The sequence below is a fragment of the Elephantulus edwardii genome, unplaced genomic scaffold, assembly GCF_000299155.1.
Source record: "Elephantulus edwardii isolate Elephantulus edwardi_28Jun2011 unplaced genomic scaffold, EleEdw1.0 scaffold00162, whole genome shotgun sequence".
Taxonomy (NCBI): domain Eukaryota; kingdom Metazoa; phylum Chordata; class Mammalia; order Macroscelidea; family Macroscelididae; genus Elephantulus; species Elephantulus edwardii.
The window spans coordinates 101,779-126,940 of NW_006399912.1; the positions used below are offsets into that span (position 1 = coordinate 101,779).

The 25,162-nt window shown below is 52.4% G+C and overlaps 1 protein-coding gene across 1 annotated transcript in view; it reads right to left on the reverse strand.

Moving 5' to 3' along the window:
* Nucleotides 1–2,245: 2,245 nt before the first annotated feature.
* The window catches only part of CLEC16A (C-type lectin domain family 16, member A), a 262,635-nt gene continuing 239,718 nt past the window's right edge, over nt 2,246–25,162 (reverse strand). The window contains exons 23-24 of the mRNA XM_006895232.1: nt 10,260–10,439; nt 2,246–2,583 (exon numbers count right to left, since the gene is read on the reverse strand). Of these exons, the coding sequence (XP_006895294.1) occupies nt 2,246–2,583; nt 10,260–10,439 (518 nt within the window). The remainder of the gene's footprint in view (nt 2,584–10,259; nt 10,440–25,162) is intronic.

Below are 25,162 nucleotides of genomic sequence, written 5' to 3' on the forward strand. Positions count from 1 at the left end.
CACAAAGCATGAGTCACACTGGCAAAAGCCGGTACTTCCCTCGCCCAGTCCCTGGCTCAGCGCGGTTCCCAAACTTGCCTCCTGGGACAAGGGTTATTTACATAGATTCAGCTGAAGTAACACAGGACCTCGAAGTTTGTGCCGAAACCTGCAGGACGCCCTAAGTGTCTCCTATTTATCCGTTGAGATCAGAGCTCGGCTTGCCTGCCTTTCTGTCTCAGGGCTGCAGACACTCAAGGGGTGTCTCTCCTCATTTACCCACCTGCCTGCAGGTTTCGGGCGCAGACTCCGGGCCAGTCAGCAGTCATGAGACACTGGGGCAGGGCTGCACGTTGTCGGGGGACCCCTCACAGCTGATCTGGGCCCACTGGTGCCTGGTTCCTCCTCCCCTCTCCCTTCAGACTTATCAGCTCTGGTCTTGCCAGCGTGCTGGGTTATGGCCTGTGGTGATTCTCAGGCTGAAGTACAGGGGTTCACATGGCTGCTCTGCTCCCGCCTTTGGTGCCCACCGGGCAGACTTGGGGTGACCGTGGGGAGTCAGTGATGGCGGGTTAACACGGTGCCGCAAATGACAGCAAATGTGTTTCTAAGCATGGCCGTCAATTTAGAAAGTGTGCGGCAACGTGTTAAGTGGGTTTCTGCAGCTGATTCTAAAGGCCATTGACCCCAGGCCTAGACTCTCCCCAAGGATTCCCCCCTTCTCCACACTGAGGCAGCACTTTCAGATCCTCAGTGGCAATTATCATGATGACCTGGACCTGGGCCCTGGTTCAAGCTTGGACTGTCACTTGCCTCCTCAGGACCCCAGGGCACCAGGCCAGGCCACGTGCCCTGCTCACGAGGAGCCAGTGGCTTCAGTTTGTGTGTGGTCACCCCTTCCGATCAGGACTTGATGACTGGGGACACTGTTCCCACAGACATCCCTCTCCTGGGAGGGTGGAACAGAGTGCTCTCTTCTGGGGGGGCTCCCAGCTCTCCACTGCCTCCTCTGAGGCCAGGCCCCTGACTCCCCCGGTGTGGACATCCACTCCTGGGGAGGAATCAGTGGCCTCCTGGGTGGAGCACAAGGTGCCCCACTGACCTGGGAGAGGAGGTGAGTGCTCTGTCTGGAAGCAAGTCAGCAGAAAGGAGAGAGATGTCTTGGAGGTGACACTGGGGACCTCTGAGACTCGGTCCAAATGGGGCAGAGGAGTTCCGTTTTAAAAACAAGTTTGTGTCTTTGTAGAAGCAGCAATAAGAAGAACGACAAATCCAGTGCTCTCAAGATGAGTGAAAAGCTCGGGAATTAGGGAGGTCTCGGGGATCACACCTGCAGCTGGTGAGAGCCGAGAATCAATGCGGCTGGCAGTCCTCTCTCCTGGTCCCACCACAGCCTCTCGGGCCACTGGCTCCAAGCGTCCCAAAGGTGCAGAGACGGAAAATGAGCCATGAAGCCCATGCTCGCTTGGTTACTGTGATTCTGAGCGGGGGACTGGCGGCCCCCTCCCCTGGTCACACTCTCCTCTGGTTATCAGAGGCCTTGGAGCTCCAGCAGAGGTGCTTCCGGCCCCCTTGGTACCTGAGAATATGAGTGTCTTCCTTATTTCTGTGTGAAAAGAGAATGTAAGCTTTCCCAGAAGGGATTCTACCATTCCACAGGCTGGCAGAGTTTATGAGTAACAAGAGAACCAAGATCCTTGAAGAAAACACAGAAAAGCTGACCGAGAACTGGAAAAAAAAAAGACAACGGGAATTCAAAGAAAACAAAAATCAGGTCTCAACAGTGACATGACAGCAGACCTTTGGGGCAAGGAGGGGGTTTTTTACTTTTTAAATAAATGCTTTCGTCTGCTGCCAAAAGTGGAAATAAATATCCAAAGGAAATGTCTACCTAAAGACACTCTTCTACCTGGTTCTTCACAAAGCAGTCTTGCCTGTTCCTTCTGGGCACACCCTGGGTGGGGACAGAGGACAGCGGAGACCCCAGGAGGGGTGGCAGGGCCCTGGCCTGGCAATGGGCTCACAGGCATGGAGCTGAGGGCATGCTGCAGGGCACCTCCACCACTCGGTGTCTCTGTAGGTTCCAACCTGCTCAGATGGGCACAAAGTGAGAGAGGCATCCAGAGGAGAGGCGTGCAGTCTTCCAGTGAGCACGGGGGAAGAGCTGAGGCAGCTTGCTGGGGGTTGCTTCAAAGGCTCCCCGAATGTCCTTCAAGTCACCTCCACTGAGTCCCCTTCAGCTGCACGGGAGACCCTGGGTGCTGGCTCAGAGCTCACTGGGGTCTGCTGGCTCTGGTGGGGCAGGGTCCTCTCCCAGGGTGGCTGCAGGAGATGGGGGGATGGTGGTGAGGGTCCGGAGACTGTGGGGATCCACAGGAGGGACGAGGGTCAGCGACTCCACACTCAAGGTGTCCCCCGTGTCCTCGTAGAGCAGGGAGATGGTAGGCTGCAGGGCAGGGGTGAGGCTGGGGGACAGGGTGGCCGTTTCCACGTCAGCACTCCTCCCTAGGCTCCTGCTGGGCTTGGGGTCCACTTCTGTCTCATTGACGACCACCAACTGGTCGGGAAGGTGAAGCTGAGGTTGTTGAGGAGTTGTGGGGTCATCTGGGGGAGGAGAGAGGTAAACAGATGTACTCAGTGCCTGGCATTCTGCCCACACTAGGGCCTGTCCTGTCCTGTCCAGAGTCCTTGACTGGGTTGGCCCTGAGATGTAGGGAAGTGAGGGTGGTCAGCATGGGGGCCCAGCTTGTCCCTCCAGACACCTTAGGGGAAGCAGGGCTGGTGGAGCTAGTCTCACTCAGGGGCCCGGAGAAACTGCTGGGGTCCAGAGGTACCTTAGCTTGTGACAAGGGAAGAGCAAGTGGCTTGTGTAAGATCAGTGAGTGGGTTCCTGGAGCAGAGAAAAGCCTAAGGGGGTGCTTTCCGGAGGGGCGTTTTCTTCCCCACCAGCACCCTGAGTAACAGGCTGAAGGAGGATACATCTCTGTGTGTGAAACACCGGGACAATACCGGCGTTTAAACTGGGTGGCATTTACCCGAGAGGGGACCCGCTGCAAATTTAAAAAGAATTTTGGAGAACTTTCCAGCTGGCAAACCGAAACAAAACTTAGGAGTGTGGTCTGCCTCTCAGTTGAGTGCTGAGACTGCACACGGGAAGGGGCCGCGATGGCCTAGGGCAACCAGCAGCCTGAACTTCATCCAGAACTTCGGCTGGGAGCGGCAGGTTTGGAGTTTTTCCCTCCAGTGCTTCTCGGAATCCTTGGGTGAGAGGACACACACATCATGGATTTGCTTTCCAGTGACAAGCCTGCCTGGGCAGAAACACCAGGTGGAACATTCTGGGATTTCATGTGGCAATTCAGCCACTTACAAGAGGGCTGTGGGCATCCCACTCGGAAAGCAAAGTCATTAATTGATGAGGTTGTGGGGGGCTAGGTCATCGCTCGAGGGCTCACTGCTATTCTGGGCACTAAGTTGAAAAACACTTGGGGCCTTGAGAAGAATGGTATGCAGTTTCAGTTGTTTAATATGGTGTGTCTTGGTTTTTTTTTTAATTAAGCCAGAACAAAACAAAACTGCAAACTGAACACAGAGCAGAATAATGGCAAAACCAGGAGCAAAGTAAAACCCACAGAGCACAGAGAATGGGATGAAGGAGAAGAGAATCGTACCACGAAAGGAAGGCAGGCTTAGTCCTCCCAAGCACATGCCCAAATTTCTTCCAACAAGAAGATTCTATGAAGACAAGTGCTAGAAGGTTCTAACTATTCACAAAGAGTTTTAGTTTCCCTCTTTCTTAAAAAAAAGAAAACCAAGGCCAGTCCGCTGGGCCTGGGTCTGTTCTCAGGAAGGGGGCAGTGGACGCTGTGGGCAGTGAGAGAAAAAGCATGTCCTAGGCTTTCAACAGAATGTGGCTTCTCCACGCGCACGCCCAGGAAGCAGGAGCACATCTATAAATGCCAGTCCACGTGTGTGCACAGAGGCTGACGGGGCAGCTTAGCCACAAGTGGGTCTCCAAATGGCACTGTGATGCCACCCAGGGTGGGTCCTCCAGGCCCCCTCCACACTCAGGCACCAGGTTCCTCCTTTCCTCAAGTCTGCATCTGTACAGAGTGCTGGAAAATCTCTCTCCCTGACTCTCGGTGGGCTTTTGATGACAATAAAAATTAAGGATGTGGGAGGGCTGCAGTTAAAGAGAGACAATACCACGTACACACAACTGGCTTCTTCAGGAGAAGAACTGCCAATTTTCATACAAAAAGGTCCATTTCCCCTCCTTAAAAACAGCTTCTTTTCTACCCCTTCAACCTTCTTTCTATGTAAGAGGAAAAAAGAGCCATTTTAACCATGACCTATAACATTGTTCCTATTTTCTTTTTACGGTGAGGCCATGGTCAAAAAGCTGCTGTCACCGGCTGAGGTTTGGGGCTTTGAGGCTGCATGCTGGGACCTGACCCAGGAAACAAGGCATGCGGAGACAATCCCTGGCTACCAGCTGGGAGAGTAAATGAGCAGTCCAGGAGTCTGTGAGATGGCCAGGACTCCAGGCGGCTTCCACCTGGGATCACAATGTCCCCTGGGTAGTGGGCTCCCTTAGAAGTGGATCTGCAGTTTTGGAGCTGGGGCCCCAAGGGTCTTTGTCAGTGGAATAACATTTCCAGGTTAACTCTGGATCTGATGTGCTCAGGCTGGGTAGAGGGAGGAAGGAGGGCGGAACAGAGACAAGGAGAGAACCGCAGAGCCAGTCAGAGGACCAAATGCAGAAGGAAACAGCTTGGAAATGCAAAGCAAGACAAAAGGCTCCCATTGACAATCACACTGCCAGGTGGGAGAGGGCACAGAGAACACAGGGCACGGGAGCAATCCAAGAAAGGGCAGCAGCAGTGGCCCTGGCAGAGGTCAAGTGGGGACCTAGCAGCCCACAGGCCGGTGTTGGGGGCAAATGAGAGTCCTGCACGTGAAGGGCCGGAAAGTGGAGACACGCTGTCATGTGCTGACATGTGTATGTGCTCCTTAACTTTCTGCAAAGAAAAAGGAGCTCTTGGATTTCTTGGTTACTTTTCTCCCAAGTCCCCAACCCCTGTGGCCTACACGAGGGGGCCCTGTGGGCCTGGGGCTGGGGGGGGACCCTGTGTTGCGCCTGACACTGGAGGTGCTTTATGGGGATGGACAGTGCGACAGGAAGAACTTCAGTGGGGACTCCGATGTGACAGGCCAGAGAAGGGCTGTGCTCGGGCGAATGGCTCCCCCATCAGCAGCCCGGGGCGGGCGCCCTCCTGGGCCTGGCTCGGCCCATCTTGCTGGAGCTGGGGCGCGCGGGGGGGCTAGCGGAGGACACCTGCCTGAGGTGACTGTGCGTGGGGCGCCGTGGCAGCTGCCGCTCGAAGCACTAAACCCAGTGGCCACCGTGACTGTCGGCCTCCGACAGGCTGAACACACGCCGGCGTCCTTTCCTGCCACTCCTGACTAGAGGGAAACACAGCGACAGATCATAGAGAGCCTTTAACACGGAACAGAGAGAGAGACGACACAGAGCAGCGATGACGGCAAGCATCGACGAGACAGGCTGTGGGCCCGCGTGCGCACAGAGTGGACCAGGCCCCGCCGCCCCTGGGCGTGAAGACACCTAGGGATGTGTGGCCTTGTCAGACAGCAAGGGAACAGACAGCAAGGGCTCTGGGCCACTGGAAAGGAGAGCTCTGGGATCATCAGCTGCATCTGGTGTGGGGCAGAAACCACTTAGGTGGGACCAAACTGTCCTCACATTTTGATGAGGACCAGCAGAGAGGGACGCAGGACTGGCATGGCCAAGGCCACTCGAGGATGGTACGGTGTGTGGTCTCTGATTTCAACTGATGAGGCGACAGTTCTTGGGTGCCGTGTGATCGAGGAGCTCGGCGGACTGTGGGCCTGCAGGCAGGGTTCTGGGAAGCCAGGCACACTCACCCTAGCCGGTTCTGATGACCTCTGGAAACCAAGACTGACCACAAGGGGAAGGCCAGAGCCCAGGTCAGCTGGCCACGGGCCCCTGCAAACTGGCTAGAGCGACAATTCCAGGCATACTTCCCCCAGGGAAAGAAGGAAGCAGTACTTCTGAGCGCAAAGCCCAGGAGGCCAGGTGAAAGGAGCCATGTCTCACTTTCAGCTGTGTCCTTGCCAGTCCCAGCTCCAGAGGACAGGCCTGCTTGGGAACCCTGGTAACACTGAGCTGTCTGATGGCAGCCCTGACTGAATAAGACTCCCCCTCCTCTGGGTGGGTGTGGGCACCACTCGAAGGGCTCATGGGAGGTAACGATGGGCCGAGTGGATGGCCGAGAAAAACCTGCCCGTCAGGCCCCAGCCCTCGGTGCCACCTCTCTCCCCCTCTTCGGCTTTCCCAAGGATCCTTGGGCTGTGTGAGAGGTCGCTCGGTTCATGTGCCTCCAGATGGGCGTTGGTGAGCGACCCTGGGTTTCCTGAGGGATGGTGTATGGGCCACCGAGCTCGGGGCGCTCCTCCTCTGAACCCAAGGTGCACCCCGAGAGTGATGTGCATGTACGTGAGGGAGTGTGCATGGGGTGATCCAGAAAACGAACAAAAGGACTCTCCTGCGTCCACTTTCTCATGTTACGCTCACTGCCATCTCAGCTTCTTGAAACCATGAAGGGTTTAAGAGAAAGGCTGACTTCTTCCCTATAATTTTCTCCCTGTGTAATTTTCACCCAAGCGAGTGGAGACAGGACTGGCTCCCTCAGTGCAGCTGTCCTGTTCTCGTCAGGAAACCCTCGTGCAACCCCCATCCCAGGACTCCAAAGCCCCTTCCCTAAAGGGCAGTGGGCCACACACAGATGTGTCTACTGGGCACTAAAACCAGACGGGGCAGCTCCCTGGGGCACAGTGTTGGGCAGTCAGTGACTGGCCCCAGCTTCCTGGTCGGTTCCTGTTGTTATCAGAGTCCCTTCCTTCCACCCATGGTATGTCATGAGCCCCTGAATAACCTCATCAAGGGAGAGACACAGAAGCAGGTGGCTTTTGGCCTCAGGGTGTCCTTGGCAGGGGCACAAGGAGCAGGGTCCCTCCTTTCAGCTGAGATGAGGGCTCATCTCTCGGGCAGGTGTGAGGACCAGACTTAATGTACCCAGAAAGCAGCATTTACAGGGAGCTCTGGGGCCGAGGAAAAGACTCCGCTCATCTCCAGGGGGACTCTGAGCTTGAGACGATGGAAAAACTCTAAGGCACCTTGCCCCTGGGAGCCTGGGCCTGGCTAACACCTTCCTCAGCTCCCACGGCCAGATACGCCTCCTCGGGAAGCCTTCCCAGCTCTTCAGGCCACGCTACTGTGCTCAGGTCCCTGAGAGCATCCTGACTGATGGTGGCCTCCAGGTGCCCTGTGCTCTGCTACCTGCGCCGACTGGGCCTGCAGACAGACACTGTGCACAGGGACGGATGCCCCACGTCCAAGCTAGAACTGATCCAGAATGTGGAGGCTGGAGTGTGGGTCGGGTGGTCAGGAGGATGGCTCCAGGATGAACATGCATGTTGGGAAGACAGAGAGCCTTTAGGGGTTGTCCTGCTTGGGAGCCCAAACCAAGGCTAGGCTTCTGGGAGATCCTGGGGTGTACCTGAGTGGTACTAAGGACAAGCATTAGACACTCCATAAGCTATTTGAGAAAGTGGGAGCCAGGCTCCCCATTTCAGACCAGCTGGGTGGCCTTGCTGAGCTCCAGGGGCCCGGTGGGACGCAAGACCCACTGGGATGTCTGCCACCTGCTGAGAGCTGGTGCTCAGGACACAGAGAGCGTGTAGTTTCAGGAGGAGCACGGATGGTGACAGCCCGCCATGGGTTCATGCTGGAAGGCTGTGTGGGGCTGAGCAGGGCCCTGCTGACTGGAGAGTCCATGCTGTGTCAGCCGTTGTAACAGTTAATGCTGTCCTTGTAGGAGCCGAGCTTACAAGCCACGGAGCAGAGCCACGGGCACCATGCCTGGTGCTGTCGCCTTACAATGGCGTACCTCTTACACTAACTCACCACACACCGGCCTACACAAACCTCACCTTCTGCAGCGAAGGAGCAACTGGCACTTGCTAGTTCAGGGTCTGAAAGGGCCTGGCAGCGAGTCTGTCCAAGTGGGGAACTTCCTGGATGGTGGGAATGTTTCTGACTCAGCACTGTGCCCTCAAAACCCTCTGTGACGACCAGTGGCCCTATGGCAGGATTGCAGGCAGATGTGGGAACCCTGTGATTGTCCCATCCATGCAGGCACAGGGATGCCCAGAGTTCGTGCAGGAACAGGGACACCCAGAGTTGGCTGGATGGGGAGGTTAAAGGCTGCTCAGAAGGCTGGTATCCCCGGGAACGTGCAGCCTGAGGGTGTCTCTGACCTTGGCTCTGAACTCCTTTTGGGGATCAGTATACACCTCCTTTAGTGTCTGCGTGTGCAGAGAGGAGGCCAGCTGCTGACAGGCCCCGCACTCTTCAGCAGCACTTGAGTTATGGGGTGTCTGCTGGGTACACAGGCTGGACCTGGCTGTTACTGTCACAGGGCATAAAAATATAGACACGTGCTGGTCCTTGTGTGTCAGATGTGCTGGGGTCCCTGACACTGCTCATAGCCCATGGCTGCATGGGCCCTTGGTGGCTAGATAAAAGCTGGGATTTCCAGGATGAGAAACACGTACAAGGCCTGGCGGTGATGTGGACAGAGGGGCAGGGGCTTGGCAAGGGAAGTACTTGCTGAGGCTGCAGAAGAGGCTCAGGTGAGGCCTGTGCCCTGCGTCGACAGGGGCCTGTCAGTGGTACCAGACATCTGTGCTATTTTCCTTTTACACAGAGAAGTGTGTGGTCATGTGTTCACTTTGCTGCTGTCTCTGCATCTTTGAAAATGAAAGCACAATGTCCTCGGGAAGGGACTTTTCATCCCAAATGCAGCTGTGTGGATATGAGAGTGTGTGCGCGCGCGCATGCGCATGTGCACAAACATACAAACAGACAGACACGTGCAGGTGGAACTTGGTCACACACAACACAGACACAGTGCCCTGCAGGTCCCCCTTGTGAGCAAAGACCAGCTGAGGAGGGGGCCAGGTCTCCTCCTGGCTTCCAGACAAAACTATCTTTTGCAGGTGCCAGCTGGGGGCCCAGCTCGGATGTGCAGCCAACCTTAATTCAGGCTCGATTCAAGGTGGCCAAGTCTGGGGCACAGAAAAGAGCTGTGGGGTCATGAGAGAGGGTCTAAGTGCAGTGACTCCAGGGTGACCTTGCTACCTTGCTGGCTCGTGGTGGAGGACAACGGCAGAGGGTGGCCTGGGCTGCTCAGGGCAGGCAGGGTACAGGAGAGGCTGGCAGACAGGCCAGGGGTCTGCACCCCAGTGCAAGACCAGGCTAAGTTAACCCTCTCACGACCAGGCTAAGTTAACCCTCTGGAAGCATGTAAAACTGAGAGTGCCTGCAGAGGGGATGAGGGCACCCAGGAGGATCTCAGCCCCTGGACACGGATGACCCACTGTGACCCATGTCAGCTGCTCTTGGTCACAAGCTACTACTTCAAACTGAACATGGGCTCAGGACGGTGACCTAGAATCTGCCTGTTCCAGGCTGGGCCCTGAGGGAAAGTGTCTAGGAGTCAACAGGATTAGAGATTAAGGCTCCGCTAGGCTGGACGCTATTACTCCGGGTGTTCTTTGGAGCAGTGGAGTTCAGGGAACAGGTCTGGTGTCTTTGCTCCTTGGTCTCATGCATGTGGGACCATTCCTCCCCACTCCCCACTCCAGGGGGATTCTGGGCCCTGCTCCCCACCGCACACTCTGCATGTGAATGTGCGGTGGAAACGCACTCCAATCACTCCCCAGGTAAGCCCCTGTGTGAATTAACAGAGGGAAGGATGGTGTCACCACCATATCTGGACCAAGTTGTGTCACTAGTCCTAGGAGCCAACATCAAAGAGGACGCTGGCATGTGAAGGAGGAAGGATGAGCACGGACAGGATTCTTCTGCCCAGGGTTCAGACAGCTGAGCCTGGGAGACCCCATCTGGCTGTGAGTCCCGAGGCTGTGGGATGTGGTAATGGGAGCATGTGGCATGCTCCTGGCTCGCCACCAACTTGGCTCTGTGGCCGGTGGGGCCTGCCAGCGGCCAGTCTCAAGCAGGAGGCGAGCTGCTGCCCCGAGCACACTCCTCAGAGTGACAGGCACCTCCACAGGGTCACAGTGTCCACCTCCCTTCAGTGAGCTCCCTCTGGAAACAGGCAGAGCGAGTGGCTGTGGGGTCCCCAGACACGCATCATGCCCCGAGGTTCTCCTACCCTGGAGGATGCGGCCAGTACCTGACGGGCTCTGGGCAGCGGAGGGTGTGGATGACAAGCTGGCGCCGGCCGAGTCGCAGTGGCTGGTGCTGCCGCTGGGGCTCCCGCTGGTGGAGGGCGGGGACGGGGAGGACAGAGGTGGGGAGCTGTGCTGGTTGATGCACTGGGCCACAGCAAAACCTGCAAGACAAGGCGACAGGTGACTGGGGAGAAAAGTAAGGGGGCGAAGAGCATAGACAGGCAGGAGAAGGCCCCAACTCTGCCCACCTCAAAGCAGGGCTGGAGCCCATTTGAAGCCATGCCGGCCCACTCCCTGGAGGCCTGGATCCATACCATGCAATGAGCCAGCTGTAATGGGACTGGCTGGCTGTAGCTGGATGCCAGAGTTCCTCATGGCAGGGCCCGGGGTCTTTGTGAACATCCCAGAAATCTGCCAAAACAATCCCCAGACTCGAGCTCTGATGTTACTCCTGGGCAGGAGGAGAGGGCCCAAGAGTCTGTCCCACTGAGAGGACTGGCAGTGCCCTGGAGCCCAGCGATGCCAGATTCAGCTGAACAACCAAACTGGCCCCATGGCCTTTCTGCGCAGGACAGAGGATGGGCCCCACATCGAGGAACCACAAAACCTGGGCTAAATCTGGTTTCACTGGGACTCTCCGGAACAAGCGGCCAGTCGCTGTGTTTCTCCGAGTCTCTGTTTCCAGAACTAGGAGCTGGGGGCAGCCCCTGTGCTCAGGACTGTGTAGGGACCAGCTAAGAGAAGCTGACCCTGCCCCAGCACAAGGATCTGGCCCATGGTGGCCGTGCAGCAGCCCTGTCACCACCCCCTTACACAAGCCCAGAGCCGATTCTTCACCTGAGGGTGCTTTTCTGTACCTGCAGTATCTGTGCTGTTTATATTCTACTTTTTTTAAAGGGCCGAGGTTCCAGATTTATTCACTAACTCCACAAAAACATACTTGGAAGATTGCTGGTGGTACCGAGTCAGCCATGGACAGGAGGGGAGGGGCAGGAATTCAGCATCATCTGCAGAACAGGGTGGCAGAGAGGAGGTGGAAGTCTCCTTCTAGCAGAGAGGGGACTGTGACCCTCTTGGCCATTCTCATCAAGCCTGGCTACTCCCTGCCACATTCACGCAAACCTCACTCACAGCACCTGCCCCTTCTGAGCCAGCTCCTGCTGGCCATTCCTCCCTGATCCTGGCCGTCATCTTTTCAGAGCTCAGGCAAACAGGGAGGATGGAGTGGGGGTTGCAGCCCACAGCCCGCTGTCTGCTTTGATAAGCTTTCGCTGGTGCACCGCTAGGAGCCTTCATCACTACTGCCCATGGCAGCCTCCCTGCTTCAGCAATGGAGCTGAGCAGTAACTAGAGACGGCAAAGCTTGTGTGCAAGGTCTAAGGTGTTTTACTCCCTGGCCCCTGGTGGACACAGAGCACCCAGCGTGGCGGAGGGCCGAGCCTGGGCTCTGGCCCCAGCAGGTAGGGCTCTGACCTTGAGGTGTTTACTCACTACAGTTCCGCACCTCCCTGTCTAGATGGGTAGGCACAGGGCTTCGCGAGGTAGAGCTGGGGAACCTGTGACGTCACTCTCCTGAAAAACGGATCTGTATTTTTACGCAAACATAGGCCTTCTGTGTTTGTTTGCCAACCGCTCACTCTTGCTCATGGTATTTCTGTAAGCACCTCTAGGCCAGTTTCTTTCTTCTTTTTACTATAATGGGAGCCTTCTCTCCACCGAGAGGTGACTTTGGACTAAAAGTGGTGTGAAGTCATCTTTGTCTGGGGCCCTGCTCCTAAAAAGTTGGTAATTAGGTGTCAGTGAGTCCATTCTGACTCCTGTGATCCCAAGTGTGTGAAGTGCCCCAAGGCTGTGACATTCCGGGAGCTGACCACTCAGGTTACCTTCTAAGGTGACTGTCTGAGTGAGGGGGTTAGGACTGCTGGCCCTTCAGCTAGTGGTCAAACCCTTAATAGCCTGCATTATCAGGGAGTCCTTTTCTTTAAAAGCTGGGGGCTCTACTCATACCTCCAACAATTCTTTTTGTTTTTGGGACAGTGTAACATGTTCTGACAACAACCAGTGTGTCGCTGGACGCCACATTCCTTATACAGAATTAGTTCCCTGCTGGCCCTCCCCTGAGGTCTGCTGAAAGAAACAGTGGGATTAACGGAGTTCTCAGGAAATGTCATTAAGTGACATATTATGTGTGGGGGATTGTGGTGGGGGAGCAGTGCTCAGATGAACTACAGCACACATCTCTGCAGATCCCAAAGACAGAGAGGAAGGCTCCCAGGGGACAGCCAGTCCCAGCCCCACAGAACTGGTTCTATAGTTGCTTACCTGTAAGTCACTTCAAGGGGTCACCCCCCACACTTACAAGCTGTTTACAGCCTTGAAAACAGATCACCCTTCACAAATACAACAGTCAGAATAGCTTTCTGGAGCTGCTTATTTAGTGGAAGGGCCGACGAGGATGGGAACAAAGGGTGCTCCTGACATGACCTACACCTCGACGAATGGCATGATGTCACCAGGCAGCTGTATGTCTCCTTGTAAGACACACACACTCTCTCCCTCTTTCTCTCAAGCTCTGGCTTAATTACCATCAGACAGAGGGGTCAGGGTGTATGGTGGCCGACAAGGTGCTGAAACTGCAGTCCTGAGAGGCCCTTCATTTGGGGAGTGGGTTCAGGTCAAGCCACCAAGAGCTGAAGATAAAGTCAATCACTATCCTCGATGTGAGTAAGTATCACAGAGAATTGATGCCTTTGAGCTGTGGTGCTGGAGAAGAGTACTGAATATACCATGGCCTGCCAGGAGAACAAACAGGTTCATCCTAGAGAGGGTGAAGTCAGCCTGCTCCTTGGAGGCAAGGATTCTGAGGCTTTGTCTGACATAACTTCGGACATGTTGCAAGGAGGGATCGGTCCTTGGAGAGGAATATCTCCCTTGGAGGGGCAGAGGGATGGAGAAAGAGAGGGAGACTGTCAATGAGATGGATGGATTCAGTGACTGGGATAATGGGGGTAGGTGTGTCAGAGACAGTAAGGTTGGCACAGGATAGAACAGGGTTCAGGGCTGTTGTACACAGGGTCACTATGAATCACAAGCAACTCGACGGCACTAACAACAACAACAACCCTTGATGACACTTGCTTGCAGGTTTTAGGGAGCTCTGGTGGTCTAGTGGGCAGAGCCTGCCGCCAAGGCAAAAGGCAGGAGGTCTGACTCTATCATTTGCTCTGAGAGAGGAAGATGGGCAGTCTCCTCCCACATGTTTTACAGTCTCTGAAAACCCACTGACGGGTCACCTATGAGTCGGCCTCAACTTGAGCTGAGCAGGGATGATGGGACGAATCCTTCCTGTGGCCGCTGCCGTAGACCTCTCCTCTCGTCGAGCTCTCAATCTCCCTGTCTCCTACGCCCATCCTCAAGGTGACTGGTGATATGCCACTAGGTACTCCGGGCCTCCTGCAGTTTCAGGGCTGAGGTAGCTACCTCGCTGAATGGTCAGAGGGTCAGGGTGGTGCCAGGGAACAGCAGTCCATGGCTGGAGTGCCCTTCCTTGCTTTTGCTTCCCCCTGCTAAGGCAGCTCCTGATGACTCGCCTTGGCAGAGATGCCCAGAGTTTTCTGGAAGCGAGTCAAACACACATGGGCTGCCAAGTTCTTGCAGACACAGACGAGGCACTGATCACAGACGAGAGTGCAAGCAATGGGCCTTTGGAGATCTTGTCCAGCGGATACAACCCTGGGCTCTCCCCGGGAGTGAGCAGCTGGTGGTATGCAGCTTACAGGCCCTCCTCATTTTCTTGCCATTTCACCAGCTTCACCTCTAAGGATTTATATGGAAGGATTACTCTGAGAGGAACAAGGCATTGAACCAGAATGAAGGCCAAAGCACTGATGTGTATAATAAAAGATTAGAAACCATCTACATGCTCCAAGCTAGGAAAAAGCCCAATAGGTCTACATGAGATTCTCTGCTAACACTATACACGCTGGCAGTCCTCGAGTGGAACAAGAGAAGGCTGGGTGCAAACACATGTCACAATTTTGTGCATCAATTATCATCACCCTCACAGCAGCACATGGACTTTCTCGGACTTAAGGAAGTCTCTCTCTTTCTTTGCTGTCAAGTAGGAACCAACTCTTAGCTGACCCTTCACTGGCTTTCCAAGGCTGTAAACTGCACACGAGAGGAGACAGACTGTTCATCTTTTTCCTGTGGAGCCACTGGTGGATTCAAACAACGGAGAGGATCAGTCCTTGGGTGAGCAGCATAATTCTCTATGGACCAGGCCACCAAAGATCCCTTCCGAGGGTCTGGGATTCTCAAGACCCCTAACCAGGTCTCAATCGTACTTTCCCCTTTTTGCCTTGAGTTAGAGAAACTAGGAGCTTGGTATAACCACATGACGGAGTCCTAGCCAATGAGATAGAAATGAAAGCGACATGTGAGACATTCAGGATTAAGGGTGGAAGTGAGATACCACCCACCATCCCCTCAAGGAACAACATTCATTCAACCTCTAAACAGGGCTATAAAGTGAATTATACCAGGAAGGAATTGTACTCCTTAGTATCATTAACCATGAGGCCAAATTAGCAGCATTTACTTGAAAAACAAAGCTCAGACAAGTGGAGAAAGGAGGACAAATGGAAACAGGGAATACAGAGAGGAAGTGGGAAGAATGTTGTCACACTGTGGGTATACACACTGCGGGTATACACACTGTGGGTATAGGAACCAGTGTCATAACTGTATAATAAATGTATAAACTGTTGAATGGAAAATGGACTTCCTCTTATAAACCTTCACCTAACTGATGATATTTCTTCTAAGTGGTACAGCAAAAGTCTACGAGTTTGCTGTACTGAGATAGCCTGGGGTTGCTGTGATATTGAATGCTGTGCCCCTGGTGTGTCAAATGCCATAATGGTTACCAATGGTGGGCAGTGTTCGGTAGAACTCCTAGAGTAAGACAAGCTTGGAAGCAGGAGTGGCACCCACTTCCTACACAACATGCCTTTGGAAACCCTACAAACATTAGAGAAATGACGATAATTATGAAACAGGGTTCAGATCTTTTGTTCATCGGGTCTCCAGCAGTCGCACTTGACTCGACACTCAACAACAACAACTGACGATAAAGAGAAAAAGAAAAAGAAGAGAAATGGCAAAATGGCTTGCACCTTATTCTATCTGTTTGTGGAACACGGATGTGATTTCTGGAGCTCCAGCAGCCATCCTGGACTATGAGGATGAACCATACATGAGGGATAACAGAATACTCAACAGGAACTTGGGTTCTTGATGCCTTGGAGGCCCTGTCTACCTGCGTCCAGGCTTCCATTATCAGAAAGAAAATAATTTCTGGGTTTTCCTTTAGTACACAGTTGAATCTAATCAGCTCAGCTACAAGATGAAATTGAGGAAAGGTCTGATAATGCACAGATGTGAGTTGAACCTGAAAGGGACAAGAGACTGGCTGGCCTCCAGTATCTCCTGGGGCAATCTGGGAGTCACTGAGTGAGAAGTGAGAATAAAGAAGAGAAGGAATAAATGAGATGAGAAAGGGGACCATTCACAACCTCAAATCATAAGGAAATGCTCCATCAACTCTTTGCTTTCTGTATAAGGGGTTTCTCAGTAGAAACCCATGATGGACCTAAGTTACTGGATTCACAACAGGCATCACGAGGCCAAAATCTAGAATCTCTGGCATCCATGGGAAAATGAACAGTGGGAAGAGGGAGGCTTGAGCCAAAGCTTTTCTACATCTTCATGGGACTGGGGCCATGGCTGACCTCTGTGATCTCCCCAGGGTCTCTACTGCTTTGCACACTGTAATTATTCCCAAGATATATCACCAGGACAAAAGTGCAACTTGGTTTAGTGTTAGGTGTTATTGACTTGGTTCTGACTCACAGAGGCCTACACACAATACAACAAAATGCTGCAATGGTCCCGCACCTTTCTCATCATGATGTTCCCGTGCTTGAGGCCATGACAACCATGGTGTCAATGCATCTTGTTAAGGTTGTCTTCTCTTTGGATGACCCTCACTGTACCAAGCCTGCTATCATTCATCAGTGACTGGTTCCTCCTGGTAACATGTCCAATAAGGTCTTGTTAAGTTTGTCTCTAAAGAGCATTCTCATAGCACCTCTTCCAAGACAGATTTGATTGTTCTTCTGCAAGTCCAGAGTATAGTCAATATTCTTCACTAACATCACAATTCAAAGGCACGGGTTCCCCTTCAGTCTTCCTTATTTCTTGCACAGCTTTTACACGCAGACAAGGTGTTTCTTGGAACAGGTCTTCTGCAGTGGATTTACCCAGTGCAATATGTCCTTTGATTTGTCCCCAGCTGCGCCCATGGGCACTGACTGTGGATTCAAGTGCAATGAAATCCTTGACAATGTCAATCTTTTCTCCACTTGCTTAGTGGTTCATTTGTGAGGATTTTAAAACAGAAACAAAACCAAACCCTTTATTTTTTTTAAACACACCAAAACCTCACCCTTTGGAAGATACAAGGGTTACCCAACTGCATGGGGGGGGTGGCGGGGGACGGGCAGGGGCAGTTCCACAGAGCCCTTCTGGAGCTGAAGTGGGAGGACACCTGCAGCCTTCCTTCAGGGAGTCTGCCTTCTCCTAGACACCAACAGCCTTGCTCCCCAGCCCATCTTTACATACATTCACTATCATCTCTTTTCAGAAAGGATCCAAGGTGGCTGTGTTTTGAAACCCTAACTCAAATGCCGCTGATACTAAATTCTGAAAGCCACTAAAACAAAAAGGAAATGATGAGGGCCACAATATACAGTGATGGGAGGGGAAATGATCCACTAGATATAACTATCGGCTGCCCTGGATGTGCTCCCCAGGTTGTGCCAAGAAATCTGAAGGACAACTACTTGGCCAATTGACTGGAAGAGATCTATATTTATTCCCATTCCAAAAAAGGGTGATCCTAGAGAGTGTGAAAATTATCGAACAATAGACTTGACAGCACTTAACAACATCACTAATATCACACACTAGCAAAATCCTTCTGAAGAGTACCCAGAAATGACTGGAACAGTACATTGAGAGAGAACTACCAGAAAGGCATGCTGGGTTTAGAAGAGGTCGTGGCACTAGAGATCTTATTGCCAATGTCAGATGGATCTTGGAAGAGAGCAGAGAGTACCAGAAGAATGTCCATCTGTGTTTCATTGACTATGCAAAAGCATTTGACTGTGTAGATCACAATGAATTGTGGCTAACTTTGAGGAAAATGGGAATCCCAGAACACTTGATTGTGCTTATGCTAAACCTATACTCGGACTAGGAATCAGCCCTCAGAACATAGCAAGAAAACACTGCATGGTTCAAAATCAAGAAAGGAGGGTGTCAGGGATGCATCCTGTCCCCATACCTTTTCAATCTGTATGCAGAACCGATCATTTGGGAAGCAGGGCTTTATGCGAAGGAGAGTGGCATCAAGATTGAAGGAAGACTCATCAATAACCTATGATATGCAGATGATGCAATCTTGCTCCTGAAAATGAAGAAGACCTGAAGTGTTTGCTGCAGAAGGTCAAGTACTGTAGTCATGAATAAGCATTAAAGCTCAACATCCAGAAGACAAAGATTCTCACCACTGGGCCAATTGGCAGCACCATGATAGATGGGGAAGAGATTGAGTTTGTTAGCAATTACAGCTTGCTTGGCTCCACCATCAACACTCTTAACCCCAGCAGTCAGGAAATCAAAAGATAAACTGCATTGGGAAAATCTGCTGTCATGGACCTCTCCAGAGTGCTGAAGAGCAATGATGTCCGTCTAGAGACAAAGATGTGCCTGATACAGGCCATGGTCTTCTTAATTACTTTTATGCATCAGAGAGCTGGACAAGACTAAGGAAGACGGAAGAACACAAGCATTCAAGTTGTGGTGCTGGAGAAGAATCTTGAACATACCATGGACTTCCAAGAAAACAAATCAGTCTTAGAGAGGGTGAAACCAAGTCTTTTCTTGGAGGCTAAGATTTTGAAGCTCCATCTCACATACTTTGGCACATGGCCAGTAGAGATCAGTCCTTGGAGAAGGACATCAAGCTCAGAAGGGTGGAAGGACAGTGCAGGAGAGGGAGATCCCAGATGAGATGGATTGATATAGTATCTGGGGCAATGGGGGTTGGTGTGTTGGAATTAGTGAGATTGGCTCAGGACAGGGAAGGGCTCAGAGTTGCTGTACACAGGGTTGTTATATGTTGCAGGTGACTCAAGAGCACATAACAACAAAAATACTATATTGGTTGTTCTTTATTTAAGCCTCTTGTTTAGAGTCAACAAGACCTCAGGGAGGGCCTTTGTATTTAACGTCGGTTATTATATATTTTGGAGGCCCATTCTTCTAAGTGGTACAGCACTCTTCTGTCAATATGCTGTACTGAGGTAACCTGGGGTTGCTGTGATGCTGAACTGTGTGCCACTGGGGTGTCAAATGCCGTAATGTTTACCCATGGTGGACAGTGTTCGGCTGAGCTCCTAGTTTAAGACAGGGTTGGAAGCAGGAGTGGCATCCACTTCCTGAACAACATGCCTCTGGAAACTCGATGAACTTTGATAAATGATGGTAGGTATAGAAAGACTTCAGTATGAGTCATGCTCAACTCGATGGCAATCAACAAAAGCAACAAATGGAACACTAACAAAGCTCCTCCCACATTTTGGGTTCTGATCTCCCAGGGAGCCAATTCTTAAAGGAGAACTGTCCTGGGTGACCCAGCGCTCATGACAAAACCCACCAACTCCCCCTGGGGTTTTTGTGCCCTTAGCCCTTCCAAAGATGACAGCCTTGAAGGTAGCCACCAATCACGAGCCAGGTTCCTGGCTGGAGATACTGTGTCTCAGTCTGGAAGGGTTATGCCACATGGTGACAGTGCTTACAATTCTTCTGCTCTAAACGGTGAAACTCCAATTCAGACACCAACTCGATTCAACTCACTGCTGTTGGGTCTGGACTGACTCGTTGCTGAGTCTTCAGGAACTGTCAATTACAGGGGAGGAGACTCCTCATTATCCCCTGAGGAGCTGCTGCTGGATCTGAACTGTCTGCCCTGGAAGAAGCAGCACAACCCATTAGGCCACCAGAGTTCCCTCCTTTACATGGCAGAACCTATGAAAGCCAGGCCCTGTGTAAGGTAGAAATCTGCCAGAGAACAATAAATGCAAATATTTTCCACTGACAGTGAAAGACGAGTGGAAAGATTGTACCCTATCTCAGGCAGAAAATCTGCAAGTTCTGGAAAAGCAAAACTATGCCATCAAGCGCTGGCTCTGATGGGTTTTACCGTGTCTGAGCGGAAAACGGAGCAGCTCTGGTAGCCCGGGACTGGTTGGGGCATGGTGCCACGCCAAGGGCATTCTCCCTTCTGTTTTCAAGGCACCGCTCTGGGCCTGACTTTGAAAACCACAGGCCTGGCAAGTGGTCACCTAAAAGACGAGCTCACGGATTGCAGACTGGAGTGCCCGTGAGGGCCACACGGGTGGCACAGCGAAGGAGGAGGGGAGCACAGAAAAAGGCTGTGGCGTTTGTCAGGTGCTGCCACACTGGCTCCGACTCACAGTGACCCTCCTTGACAGAATGAGAAAAACCTGACGGTCCTCCCCATATGTGCCTTTTCCTTGTTTGATCAGGACAGGGCCCCTGAGAAACAGGTCTCAGTGCTGAGCATGAGACCATGTCTGATGCAGGGCACGTGGCCTCAAGGCAGGGGGACCACAGATACCAGGGGAGGTGAAACCGAATGGGAGAGGGCAGCTCCCTGCTTCTCTTGACTACTCTGTGGGGGAGAGAGGCTTCCATGTGGCGAAGCTGGGTGTCTGGACTTTTATTTAAAACCCTTCTGATTCCTCTCAATTGGGCATATGGAATTCTTTTTCTCTTTGTCAAAACAAGAAGCAGGCCAGCAGCCCTACAGCAGCTAAACCAAGCATGTCTCCTGACCACATGGGTGGCCATGGACGGGGCTCTGGGCTGAGACAAGGGCCACTAGTCTCACACATGGATGTCTCCTTGCCCATACTGTTGTGACAGGTGGCTTCAAAGGCACTGAAATCTTACAGATGTGTTTCAAAGCGACCCAGTTTTCCAAAGACCTCATCTAGGAAAGGCGTTATGATCTTGAAAGCTTTCTAAACAAGATGCCCAGTGTAAGAAAAGATCCCTACTTCTGTCTGTTGTAGATTGGAAAGCAGAAAAGGGCAGCAGGGTCTGAGGTGGGCCATTCAGGATTGGGATGGCAGCCCAGGCGTCTAGGCCGTCTCCTGTGTGACTGAGGCCAGCAGGTGCAGGGCCCTGAGAGCGCCTGTCATTAGCAGATTCATCCTGCGGCTGTAGCTCAGCTCTCTGACGACGGCCGCACTGTTCACATTTTCTCACCAGCCCCTCGTGATGCTGGGAAACAGTAAAAAATCAATCGGCCTGTGACCTCGTGCGCAACACTGAAGACAGCAAGTGCGACTGTGGCCTTATGTCTCCCTACACTGGCTCCTTCCTCGGCTCTGCCCTTTCACCTCTGGCGCTGGCTGCCAATCCCTTGGGTGAGAGCGGCGGAGCTGATGTGAGTTTGGGATTGTAACTGCTGGTGCTACTGGCAGGAGTGTGGTTTATGCAATCCACTGGTAGGCGTGCACCCGGGCCTCTTGTCCTGCCGGGCACCCCGGGAGACCTGCTCTGGAGCACACCTGGGCAAGGTGAAAGTGGAGCCAAGGGTGGGTGCTACAGACTTGGGGGCCAAAACTGGGAAAGCTGCCTTAGAAAGCTGGGTGCAGGGCCCCACATTAGCCAGAGCTATACCAAAAGCATGTGGTGGGTGGGGCTGACAAAGCCGAGTTCAGATTCAAACCAGATTCAGGTTCAGAGATCGGTGGACCATGGGCCAGGCAAGGCTGGGGTGCTGCCCAGGACTCGTGTGGGAATCTTCATTAAAGAAACAGGAACTCACTGACGCATGTGAAGAATTCTGAGTAGTCACGGCCCTGCAGGCCAGCAGGACCCTGGGGAGTCCCCTAGCAGTCCCCTCCCTGAAATTACAGTAAAGACAAGAGGCTCCCAGATCTTCACAAAGATCCTCCTGCCCACCTCCTCTGGTATTCTCACCTGCCCAGCGTGCATCCCAGTGCGCTGCTCGGGGCTCTGTGCACCAAACCCCAGACTCTAGGGAAGTCCTTGGTGGGGGGGGGGGTCCCGTCCCTGCTCATTCTGGTCCTTTTTGTGTGCATTGGCCACTGGGCGTTTGGCAGTGGTGACAGGTCTGTGAATGAGGCCCCTGTGGAAGGAGTGTCTCCAGCCTCAGCTGGAACCAGCAAGTTGGTCCCTGGGGCCCATCACAGGTGATCCCTTAGATCACTGACTGGCTGCACTTTCAAATGTGTAAAGATTTTTATTTCTGGTTACTTTCAAAGGGTTAATATTTACATGCAACATACAAAAATAGCTGGGAACTTGCAGACTCTCTTATCCTAGAGCTCTCTTATCCATGAGTAAATCCTTCTGGATTTTTAAAGGCTAAACTCGACCTGCAGGAAAGAAAAACGATCTTTCAGTATCTGGCGTGTTCTCTGGACATCTTCTCCTCCTTGTCCTCCGATGCCTCTAGATTGTCTGGCTCGGGGTTGAGGACCTGCTGAGTGGGCTACCACCCAAGGGAGAGAGCCAGGGTCTAAACGTCCCCTCTGCTGCTGGGGGTGTCTGGGCTATGTGGGTGCCAGGCACCTCACATCGGGCTGTTGTGGGTGTCCTCACCACCTCAGACACACTACCTCTCCAGGGCCCTGGGGACAGCTGTGTGTGGGATCCCAGTGGACCAGACCGTTGAGACTCTCTAATGGAAGCACAGCTCTGTTGTGGGTTTTTCAAATGAAAGGGTGCCAGGCCTTGGCCTTGACTCTTAAGTCTAGGTTCCCTGCCTCGCCCAGCCCCTTCCCTCTTGTGGTTGGCATTACCGTACGCACACTAGCGAGTAAAGAGCTCCACAACAGTTTCTCAGCCAAGGGACTAGAAAGTCCAGCAGCGACCACCTCATCTGCCTACTTACTGAGGCAGCAAATGGGGCTGAAAGAGCAGCAAGAGGGAGTGCATTAGACAGCGGCCAAGGGGTCTTGAGACGCCGGCCCCGACTCCTTCGTCAGGGGCTTATGGGAGCCAGACTAGGAGCCACTGGCCCAGGGAGGAGAGGGCTGCTACTGCTCTGCTTACACTCAATCATCATCTCCTGAGAGTCTTCTTGGCCCAGGATCTCCCCATTCTTCCTGCCAGTCCTTCATTTCCTCAGCCCCATCTCACCCCTCATGTAAGAGGAGTGTGAGGCCATGGGTACACATCCCACAGAAGCCAAACCACGAAGCAGAAAAGCCTGGGCAATTTCAGTGCTGATGCACAAAACTAGTTTTCATTTGCAAGGAGACACAGAAAGAACGCAGATCCAAAGTCAGCCTCTCTGAGAAGCCCCTCAGCTCTTTATAAGTCCCAGTTTGTGGGGTTTTCACCAAAACACCACACCTCTACCTAGATGCCCAGACTGTTGCCAAGTGTTTTGCTGAAGACGCAAACTGATGAAAACAACATCAATATTTGCTGCCCAGACATATAGAAGTCCAGCCACGTACATGTGCGACACACGCACAGCCAAGCACACATGTAGCTGCTGCCTTAGCAGCGTGAAGAGAGGCCTCTATGCTGAGGAGCATGTGTGTGTGCAGACGTGCATGTGACACAACGGCATGTGTATCCACGTGTGCACACCCATGTGCACAGGCACATCCACATTGACAGTGGAGGCCAGCTCCTGGGGCACAGGGAAACAGAACATGGGAAAGCCTTGTTTGGACACACAGCTGGTGGCCTCTCTCTCTCTTCATCCTCCATGGATTTTTCCAGCGGAGGTCTACAAGGGCCATTCAATCTAGGCGGAATAACATGAAATGGCTCTGGTGTCTAAGTCAAGTTGGCTGAATGTTGGCAACTTCATACAGTTCAGCCTAACACATTTAATACCTGTATAAAATGACACTAGCAATAGAACCTGAGCCTGTTCCGAAACTGTTTGATGTACACATGCTGGTCATGAAACACCTCAAAGGGTGTGAAGGAGGTCCCGCGTGTGGATATGGGAACCCTGCCCTATCTTGTGTGTCCTGCAAGGCAGGAGTAGATCAAGGAGCAGGGATTGACACTACTACTAAATACGTTTTCCAAAGCTGGAAAACTGTGTGCCGGATCCAGTCCTGTCTGCTTACATCTGCCAGGGCTCTGGCTGCCCAGAGTTGGGAGACCTGGCCATGGCTGCTGACCACATCACTGGAGTCTCTTGTGCTCTAACAGACTGGGCCCAGGCCAGCTGGACAGACAATGACATTCTCTTACCTGCCAGCTATCAGAGGAGCTGGAGACCCTCTCTGGAACTACGTGAGTCAGAGAGAATGAGGAAGTGTGTGCAGTCAGATGAAGGCCACGACAGCCGGCCACCAGAGTAAGTTTTCAACAGTCCATGAACGAGGATGCTAAGCAGACAGGCCTGTAAACTTTGGTCCTGGCAGAGAGTGGGTGGGCAGAGTGTCAGGTGGTTGTACACCGGGCTTTGGAAATTCTTCTGACTCCTGCAAGGGAAAGTCTTGATACGAAGCAGCCATTCAGCTCTGGGCCTGAAGGAAGGGGTTGCTGTCTCCCCTCTGGCACGAGGAGTGCTGAGTAGACAACCCTGTGGGGTGTGGGACTCTGAGGGAGCCCGTGACTCACACTGGTAAAGTGGGAGAGCACCGTCACATCTCAATAAACGAGTTAGCATGTTGTAAATGTCTGGGTAGTGCTGAATTTCGCAGCGGGCATTTACAAGGTTCAGAATGTGGGCCCAATGGGGCAAGAGCTGGGACTTTCACTTTTACAAGTGTCTTTAGATAGATGGTTATATGGCAGATCATATGGCCCAGACCTAACTCGTTAGTTGAAACAACGCAACACGACACAAAAATCTTGTTCATGTTAGCAAGGGTGACAGCATGTTTCAGGGATTCATAAGGAGGAGCATAGGAGACCTTTTCTAAAGTAACTTGAAATAGCTAAGCTTGACTAATCTATTTCAAATCAGTTATAAGAAAATAGAATTTTAACTCTATTTTCATCTCGATTCTTAAAATCTCATGTTATGTTTGCACTCGATAGCCCCTTCTCACTGTCAGGACTCTGAGGTTTGGGGAAAGACAGGTACCTGCCCAGAGATGCCCCTTCTCGTCCCCTGCAATGAGGATGTGCATACCTTAAATAGTTTAATAGAACTGTGTTCTACTGCTAGTATTTCTGTGCAAGAGAGGCCAAGGTCTTCAGATGAACTGGATGAAAATGTCAACATTCACATAAGCTAACCTACAGCAAACTGCAAGTTTACGATGCTCAGCCTGTCTGGAGTATGTCCTTTACAGATGCCTCCAGAGAACTAGAGAGGAACTACTGGTTCAAGCCCTTGTTTGACGTCTGTTTCTCTCTGACTCTGGAGCTGCCCCTGATGTCAGTGTGGATGCACACATGTGCAGGGTGTGCACGCACACTTCTACATGTCTGTGCATGTGTTTACCCACCTCTCTGGTTTAGATGCATCTTTTAATTTTTTTAAAGTCAGCTTCTCCAACAAAATGCTGGAAAGCAGCCTTTGCATTTAAGGAGAGGTGTGTGCTTGGGTGGAACACCCATGAAAAGGAAGGTTTATGCAGAACTGCAGGGCTTCCCGGAGGGGCTGCTGTTGAATCTGTTCCTTTTGTGTTTCCTTGCAAATAAAGGCTAAGCTAATGCATCCAGCATTAAAATCACCCACGCTATTCCGCATTGGTAGTTTTGACTTATTATTTTTTTT